This window comes from Schistosoma haematobium, chromosome 1, assembly GCF_000699445.3.
Source record: "Schistosoma haematobium chromosome 1, whole genome shotgun sequence".
Lineage (NCBI taxonomy): Eukaryota > Metazoa > Platyhelminthes > Trematoda > Strigeidida > Schistosomatidae > Schistosoma > Schistosoma haematobium.
The window spans coordinates 55465634-55475804 of NC_067196.1; the positions used below are offsets into that span (position 1 = coordinate 55465634).

Below are 10171 nucleotides of genomic sequence, written 5' to 3' on the forward strand. Positions count from 1 at the left end.
TACTCTGTTCTGGGTGTTCTTTTCTAGTTTTATCCATTTGTTGTTTATTTTTCTCACGTCTGTCTCCATTTCTCAGCGTAATGTGTTATTTGGTCTTCCTCTTTTCCTTTGGCCTTGAGGATTTCATGTGAGGGCTTGCCTTGCGACGTAGTTGGGTTATTTCCTCAATGTGTGTCCTATCCACTTCCAGCGCTTCTTCCTGATTTCTTCCACGACTGGGATCTGGTTTGAGATAAACGAAAATTATCTACCAGAAATTACACTGTATTTATTCACTCAAACATATTATGAATTTATGGGACTATCATTGTTATTTTTATTAGAGAATTAAGCCTCAAATCTGTGTAATTTTTTTTTTAAAAAAAAGAGAATTATTTATTACAATAATTAATTAAATACATTTTAACTAATCAATCATGATTATAATACCGAAGGAAAAAAACTGGAATTTTTTTTAAAACCTAAATTGCCAAATACTTTTTAACTATTTTATTGTACCATGTTAACTAAATAATTGGCAAGTCATTTATAGTATCTAATAAATCAACAATGAATCATTTCATTAGTAGTTATGTTTTTATTTTAACAAATTTTTAAACTGCAATGTAAGCGGATTTTCTCAATTATTGATTATATAAGAAGTTATTTGTGTCTGAATCTACAAATAAAACAAAACGAATTAGACTTTGAACGACATATTTGTTGGTACATAATCTAATTGTTATGTGTCACGTTTTCATCAAAATATTGTTGTTAAGAAATGGTACTTTGAGATACATTTTTATTGATAAAATATTGTGATTATCTTTAGAAGCGTAGTTATATATTGAGAGTAATTTGAAATATATACATATGTACTAACGTTTTTTTATATCTAATCAATTACATGTAATAATTTATCTACCTACCTAGCTGCCTCGATTACTTACTCGTCAACTTTTGTTGTATGTATCATGGGTATAAGCTAACAAACTTAACACAAATACAATAAACATATTGCTTATTTTAAATGATAAAAGTGTAGACGATTACATATCGACGAAATTCTTATCTAATCAGATATTGCATGTGTAAATGAATTAATTTACACGTATATATATATATATATATATATATATATATATATATATATATATATATATAGAAATATATGCATATAAACGATTCGATTAATTTAACTAGTCGATTTAAGAATTGTTTCCATTTTAGTAATTTATATTAACTCACTTTCGTCGTCGAGGTCGTTCAAGAAAAGTAAGCCAATTTAAATTACAAAGAAGAATAGACAAAGAGAATAGTTGTCATTTGTTTTTCCCAAATATCATTATAAAAATTAATTATGTCAACCGAAACGAGATTGAGTTCAATGGAAGAGTTTATCAGAGCATTTTTAGAAATGGATGCAGATAACAATGAAATGATTGATAAACAAGAATTAATTAAATACTGTCAAAAAAATCGTTTGGATATGAGATTGATCGATGTAAGTATTCCCTTCTACATGTTTCTTAAGATTTTATTTTGCTTTATATTTTAATGTTATTCGTTGTTGAAATAACAAAATAGCTTTGCAGTTCAATATGAGTATTTTATCAATGTTATATTCTTTGAGTTAAATGGTTAAATTGTGAAATGTTCATTGTCTTTTTCCAAATCAAACTCACTAATAATAAGTTTAAGATAAAGTGAACAGTTAGCTGAATAATAATAATCACTATTATTAATAAACATATGTTCATCAGTGATTAATTTGGTGGGGTGATTTCTGAAGTTCCGATGAAAAGCCTTGACCGGTAAAGTTTATCCATGTCAAGTGTGAGGTAGTTACATACCAATGGCGTTGGAAAGCAGTTGAGCTATACTACAAATTATTTGATGTTAGAGATGTATGCCGGCCTAATTAACTTAAAGTTGGGCACTCTCCCCAAGGCTTGAAGGTACTGGTTGCGATCTCCTGTGGCGATATCGTGGGTGTGCAATGTGTACGAGCCCTATACTAGGGTAAATAGCTGCTCAATACTTTTTGATTTTCATTGGTTTTTTAACTATGATATGTCCATAATGTAAATTAGTAGGCTCAGTAATTGCTTGTAGGAAATATCAGAAGCTGACAAAGAATTGTGGTATGATTATTGATCATGTCAGAGGAAAACATAACCTAAATAAACGTTCTCAAATCGTAACATGCAATCACATCCTCTTAACAACATGACAAGCTTTTAGCCAACAGTATACAAATTCCAATGGTTCAACTCTTTTCAATGTTCTCATTGATTTTGTTATCTGGACAGTTAATAAAATCATTGAAAATCAATCATCAACCAGCTTAAAGTACGCAATGCCATAAATATAATCACTATTGCCTCCGTAAATACTAGAAGTGTTCATTACTGGCTATATTCTACTTGACTTAAGTATTTTGGAAAAAAATAATTTTCGTAGATTCGCATTACAGATTAAAATAGTTTCCACTTAAAATTATCATGTATTCGGTTCGCTTCCACCCACTCACGACCCAATCGTTCTATAACTAGAAAGTTATATACTTAGGGTAAATCTTTCAACATTATTCATTTTCTGATGCTAAACCAATGAGTTAGTAGGTATTTATATCAAAATTGAACATAACAGTCTGAAATAAATTGAGCATTACTTCAAAAGTCGATAGCCTCGCGCGTGAACACTTAACCTCTAGACCACCGAGTCAGCATCCAACGGTGTTAATGTCTAACTTCAAGCAATCACGGCCGTCCAGTGCTTCCAGGTTTTCCATGGTGGCCTAACATCAATCGGTTGATGACCTCAACCAAAAGATTATTTTTGTATTATTATTATGGAAATATAGTGTTCATGAGGAAATTGTCATAAATATCATTTACGATATTATTGATTACCTAGTGAAAACAGGAAAAAGTAAGAATCGATCGATCCATAAACAATTTCTATAAGTCAAACATGATTAAGGTGTTAAATACGAATTAGAGAATAATATTATTCACCTATATATAACTGAAGCTCTATAGATTTCCATTGAAAATAAATCAAAAACTTATTGTAATTTCATACAAATTACACTGTATAGTGGTATTTATTAATGCAATAACAGTACTCATATTTTTAGTAATTTTTCATTATGAACAATAAGCCAATTATAATTCCATTCGATTTTAATAACAGTTGAAGATGATTGTTTTGAAGAATCTGTTGAGGCAATTAATGACCTGGAATCAAAATGCGTATTCAACCCATTTATTTTGTTGGGTAGAAAACGTCATTTATTACAATTAATGTTCGTTAATTTAATTAACGATGTCTCTAATTTGAATTTTATTCACATTTTTCCGTGAATTTCATATCAACAATGATGTTCATTAGTCTAGATTAGATATATTAAAAGAAATATCTGGTTGGGAACTACATACTGATTTATTATCAATGCAATTTTTGTCTAGTTTCTAGTGATAGTCAAATTCTACTGTGATCACAAATCTTTGTGATTTTAAGCTCTTAAATGATGATGTAAACCAAATCTCTAAACCTATGTTTCACGTTAGTTGACACAACCACTACTACATTTCTACAATATTGGAGAAATCATCAGTTCCCCAAAGATTACAGATACAACTTTGTTCCAAACAATAGAGTATGATTTCGTAAGTGGAATACCATCATTTACAGTAAAATGTACTTTAATATAAATTAGTAGTACATACTCTATTAGATTTACTACAAACAATCAGAATAGAAAATTAAAAAATAAACGTATATTAGAGAATAACCCAGAAAGATACCTTTTTTCAAGCAAATTAAATTATACTATTGATGACAAATATAAATGACTATTAAACTATTTATAATATTCTTTATCTATGATATCTAATTAGGAGTATGTTTATTTTTTACTTTCACTTTCATTTACCTTTTTCTTAAATTTTTCTTAGCCATGGATAGCGAGGTTTGATACTGATAAAGATAATAAAATCAGTATAGAAGAGTTCTGCCGTGGATTCGGTTTAAAAGTATCAGAAATGTAAGCATTAAAATTATTGAATTATTTTGTAAAACAAAAAACAAATTCGAATCAACGGCAGTGATAAAATATAGTAATTTAAATGAATTTCTGATATAATAATTATTGAACAATGATAGTTGAAGATGGAAAGGATGTTTTACTTTCTAAATAAATATTCATGATATTATTATATGAGACAATAATCATAACTGATAGTCATGTTTTAATGTCGTTAACTAATGAGTCAAAATAGCCACTAGCTTGTGTAATTACGCAAAGTTCAATTCACTTGTATTGGTTATTTGAATCTTTTCACTGACGTTTAGGAATGTAATTGATCAGTCACTTTTTGTTTTATGTGTATCCTGTTCGAATCATCTCGATATTGCAAGTAAGTCATAACCATTCTAAGCGTAAATGGATGGTGGTCAGCGACGGAAACGAATGTTACTAGGTTGTAGCCCTGGAGTAAAGATTGACTCTGCAATGCAGGTATATCCAGATGACGAGTCCTATATAACATAAAATGTGCATCCTGAATTTCATTGCTGACCACAATCCATCTGCTCCTCAAATTCCTGTGATCTGCTGGCATTATCGTGGCAATCCGCGCAGGATGCATATATCCCAAAAGAGACTGATGGATTTCGGTCCTAAACATCAGTGGGAAGATCCAGACAACCAATACAAACAAACTTTATTTTAAAAGTTTGAAAATAAAATACTAACATATAGGCAGTGTTTACTGATATTATTGTGCCATCGAAAAACGATATATTTATTACGTATTTATTTAATAGCAAGTTATTACTTTATAAAGATGAACTAAGGAATAAATAACTTTAGTCGTATTAGAATTTAAAGGTCAAACTAGCCACATTTTGTGCACATTCGAGCATAAGGCATGATTTTTGAAAAAATATACGTGAATTTGGTTCTCTGTCTGCTGAACAATTTTTAACTTACTGTTTGTTTTGAATTATATTCTATTCCGTTCATCCGACGATTTTCTTTCACATTGTATACAATATCCTATCTATTAAGTTTGCTTATTCAATTCTTGATTCTACACTGTCTGATGAAAAGTGAGTCGACAGTGTTTAAGAGATTGATCATTACGAAGATATCTCGGACTAGCGCGTCTATGAGGTTGAATGAGGTCAAAAGGATAATTGTCCTAAAGGTATTGTGGAACTTTTTGTAAGTGTCATCAGCTAACAACTTCTGACGTTGAATATTGTGAACTTGAGATCGATAATCTTATATGAATAATCAACCTGTTGTGTTCTGAGCATAATCTTACTTCTTGTGAATAAATTTGCAAATATACCATACTGATGAATTTTCACCTATAGGCTACTTTACATTACGAAATAATCAATCGTTCACGTCACACTGTTTTGCTAAATACTTTGGGAATTCCTGCCCTGTTAATACAACCAGAACAACGATTTTCTGAGAATATTGCTCTTCCTCTATGTAAGTTTATAATGAAAACGAACCATTTCAGACCCATAATCTAAACTGATTAAGAACAATCCATGTCATCTGTTGTTACAATCAGAAAAGTTAACACTGAACTTTACCGATAAAAGTTCTCAGAGATTTGAATTAATTCACTAAAATGGTAAACTGTAATTAGATCAATAGATTTAGTATATTAACTTTGTTGGTGATTATTCAAAAAAGAAATCTACTGTTTACTTTTTTCTACTTTAGTCGACGTGAAAAAGAAGAATTAAAAAAAGAAAAAGATGGCAAGGTTTCTAAACTTCCACCAAATGTTGAAATTATTGCAGCAACTATGTCAAAAACAAAACAATATGATATATGTTATCAATTTAAAGAATATATTGATAATAGTAGTCGAACAAATAAGGATATAAAAGAGGTGGCAAATAAAATGAAAACATTATTGGATAATACTTATGGTCGTGTATGGCAAGTGGTTATATTAACTGGTTCATATTGGATGAATTTTTCCCATGAACCATTTTTATCAATACAATTCAAGTATAATAATTATGTCTGTTTAGCATGGAGAACACCATCTCAGTAATAACTATATTAATAAAAATACAACTGACTATGGATTCATAAAACAATATCATAACAGTGTGTAGATGAACATTTTAAAACTTTAAGAAAAATGAGGGATTCTCAAATAATTTCCAATTTGTTAAACATTCCATAGCCATTAATTCATTTTCGCTAATTTAAACATACACTACTCTGTAATAACAAAAAACGTTCATCAGTAAATGGGTTCAATTATTTTTTTTCAGTTTTGCAATGAATAAAATTTAAGATTTTTTGAAAGAAAGATGAAGAACGTATGGATTTTAAGTGTTGAATATCTTGGTCACGTTGTTTTATTCAACTTGATAGGATTAATCTATTAAAATATTTATGAGGTTAAAGACGTTTAGGATATTACTTACTTACTTATGCCTGTTACTCTCAGTGGAGCGAAAGCTGCCAACCAGCATCCTCCGACCCATTTTGTCCTGGGTTTTTCTTTTTAGCTCTATCCAATTGTTGTTCATTCTTCTCATATCTGTCTCCATTTCTCAGCGTAATGTGTTCTTCGGTCTTCTTCTTCTCCTTTGGGATTGAGCGTGGAGCCCCTCTGGGGTTCATGTTGATCCTAAGCCCGGATAAAGGAGGAGGGTTGGGCACGGAGTTAGCGACCCCATCCTGTAAAAAACGAACTCAACAAAAGAACGCTAAAAGCGTTTAGGATATAATATTAATTATTTGTTGTGAGTGATTAATCCTTAAAGTGAGCAAAAGTAAAACATTTACGGCTTTTTTTGACGAATAAATCTACGATTAACTTAAATTTTTATAACTAACAGACAAACTGTTTATAAGGAAAACTAACTTAATACCATAATTTCACCAAAGACAATTGTGAAGATAATTTTCGCCACGGAGTGAGACTTAATAAGGGAATGCTGAAATCTAGGTAGCAATAGATAATTATTTCATCTCAATACGTAATTCACTAATTGATATCCATTCATGACTTTACTAAGGATTAAATTCAACACTATCATATAAATCAGCGAACACGTATTTAGATCACTGAACCAGAACCCAATGATCTGTATTTCTGAATTTCGTCAATTCTAATGAAATAATAGAACTATCATCCAGCAGTGGTTAACTGAATAGTCTCTGACATGATTGGACTCTCCTAATCATCATTTCTCAATAAAACGTCTTGAGTCCATTACGAAACTAATTATAGGTTTGAATTCAGCTAAGTAACATGATAATATTCACAGTTTGAACAATACTTAAATAGCTTGTTCAAGTTATTTCATGAAAATGATAGTTACCTTGAAGAAAAGTAACAAATCATGTGAAAAGATATACTATTCGGGACTTACAAAATGGTAGGAAATGGACATTTTCTAACCTATCGCTATTTATTTTGTTATAAGTTATTTAAAACTGTTTTATGAAGTTACTTATTCTGTAGTATTTATTTTAGGGAAATAATACTGTATATTTTTGTACGGTTGAGTTTTCTGCATAAATGAAACAGTCAGTCGTGTTATCCGGTCGACCGAGTTTCATAATATACTAAGCTTTCAAATTCTAATTGTATATTCGAATATAAACAGTATTAGGAACTACCCTTTGAATATAAATGTATTTGACTCGTCATCAAAAGCTGATTTCGTGTATATAAACATGAACTTCTAAAGTTTCTCTGACAAATTTAATCAAACAAAATAGCAAACTGGAAAACAATGTAATTCAAACATCAAAACTATGGATTAAAAGTATTTTGTTAATATCTCACTCAAATCTAATTACCAATAATTTATAAGGTGACCACATTGAGTTTAGTTCTGACAAGCTTCTAAATTCACATACTGGTCACATATTTGTTTTTCTCCTTAAACATTCGAATTTGAGAGGTGGAGATACAACCAAAACAAGGAAATAAACAATGACACATTTAACGTCAACAAGAACCAATCAACATCGAGGTCTACAGGACAAGCTTTGAACCAAATGTGGAGAAATTCGAACACTTCAATTCTATATGAAGTTTGTGCTGATGATATCGTTCAGAAGAACGATAAAAGCTCCGAAACTAAACCATACAGCTTAGAGAACAAAACTCCATCAAAAACATCCGAATTTATTTTTTATACTTTATACGGTAAATGGAAAGGAAAGAAGAAATTACTAAAAAGATTAATTAAGAAAATGACAATCCTAAATTAGTAAATAGGGAACCATTTTGATTTTCTCTGTATTTATTGTCATTATAATGATCAACTAGTTTAATTGCTTATTAATTCTATGATTAAAACTGAATCGAAAAATAGAAGTAGAAAATTTAGTTTCGTTCGGTTTTTTCATCACTAAGCAAATTAAGGCGTGAATTTTAAATTCTACCAAAGAAAAACTTCAACTTTTATAGCGTAAACTCTTTGAAAAATACGTTTATTTTATTAAACATTCAATATGCCGAATGTTTATTTGAATAAATAATCATACTAAATACCAAAGGTTTTTTTAATTGACGTTTTTGTTTGTCAAACTCTTCATATTCTTTGTGCTTTGTTATTACTTCGAAAAATTATGTATAAATCAGATGTATAGTTAAATTAAAATAAGTTCCAAATAAAAAAATATTTTTTTGTTGATAAAAATTTGATTTATTTTGAAGTACTGCAAAGAAGTAACTAATCATCTTGATACCTTAAAGTAGATCTTAATTTTATTGCCTGTAAGATTGACATCCGGGGATTTTTAAATCATTTCAAATATTGAAGAGTCTCTGAATATAAGTGTAAATATAAACAAATTACTATATTTGTATTATCAGAAGGGTTGTTTTTTGGATATTATAGTATTTTTAATAGTTAAGATCATGAATCCATTAAACTTAGACCACCATGGAAAACCTGGAAGTATTGGATGGCTGTTTCGTCCTATTGTGGAAAGCAGTGACCAATTGAGTTCAGCCGGGTCTGTTGTGGGGTAGTAAATCACTGAAGACAATGATGGATGTTTCGCTCGATCTCGTGGAATAGTTGAAGTTAGACATTCACACCGTTGGATGCCAGCCCAGTAGTCTGGAGGTTAAGCATTCACGCGCGAGACCGATAGATCTGTGTCAGAAATCTCGCGAGGTGGGATCGTGGATGCGCACTGCTGAGGAGTCCCATACTAGAACAAAATGGCCATCCAGTGCATTCAGGTTTTCCATGGCGGTTTAGTTTTAATCGACTCATGATCTCAACTAATGAAATATTTGTAATATTCTCTGAAGAAGTGGCTTACAATGAGTCACAAAATGTCAGAAAATCTTTTTTTTTCTACTCATTGAGATATTACAAATATATTAATTTATTAATAACAATCTAACCAATGCTCAATGCATTCGAAATTATCAGGTCAAGCCTTGGTAATGAAACCTATGAGTATAAATGTTTGAAAATTGCAAATATTTTGATGAGTATGACTTATATGATATTGTTATTTATTAGATATTGATAATACGAATCATTAACGGGTAGAAAACTATTTTAACTTTTTAGTCTATAAAATTATTTAGAAGTACCACTTTCAACTTGCAAGGTTATCTATGGCGGTCTATCTTTAATTGACTCATGAACTCAACTATTAGATTACATATATAAGGCTATGAAAAATTTGACAACTTACTTAAAATAATGAACATTTCTATAATGTATCTTAAAATATCTGTATATATCAGCTGAACATATAAAGATCCTTTGATTCATTATTAATTGAACATTAAATAAACACTCAAAGAATTTACAAACTGTAATAAAATATATAAATTACAAGATAACAAATAATACCATATTCTAGAAAAGAATTAACGTGACAAGATTTTGTAAGGAAGTTTGACAAATTCATCATTTACTTTATAAATCAACAACAATTAAGATCTGAGAAAATATGACAGGAATAAGGACTTCAGTAAATGGATCGCTTATCAAAGAATTTATTATAAACGTGTACGATTGTATACATATGTATACATATATACATAAGAAATTTCAGGTATTAATTCTGTGAGAACATGTTAATAATGTACTGATATAATGAGATCACGGAAAGATTGTAATAAAAGATTCTATAGAGTAAATAGTTAAAACAATA

The 10171-nt window shown here is 29.8% G+C and overlaps 1 protein-coding gene across 1 annotated transcript; it reads left to right on the forward strand.

Moving 5' to 3' along the window:
* Positions 1–1023: 1023 nt before the first annotated feature.
* A12_3 (Tegument antigen) lies at positions 1024–9251 on the forward strand. The gene is made up of 4 exons (XM_051209117.1): positions 1024–1254; positions 1286–1483; positions 3942–4030; positions 5732–9251. Exons 2-4 carry the CDS (start codon positions 1340–1342, stop codon positions 6069–6071), a joined length of 573 nt encoding a protein of 190 aa, XP_051074544.1. The 5' UTR covers positions 1024–1254; positions 1286–1339; the 3' UTR covers positions 6072–9251.
* The last annotated feature ends 920 nt before the right edge of the window (positions 9252–10171 follow it).

Bases quoted from the DNA above. Each gene is read 5' to 3' on its own strand.
- A12_3 (XM_051209117.1), top strand. From the start codon at position 1,340: ATGTCAACCGAAACGAGATTGAGTTCAATGGAAGAGTTTATCAGAGCA. The intron at 1,484-3,941 runs GTAAGTATTCCC...AATTTTTCTTAG, and splicing joins TGGATATGAGATTGATCGAT to CCATGGATAGCGAGGTTTGA. The intron at 4,031-5,731 runs GTAAGCATTAAA...TTTCTACTTTAG, and splicing joins GGTTTAAAAGTATCAGAAAT to TCGACGTGAAAAAGAAGAAT.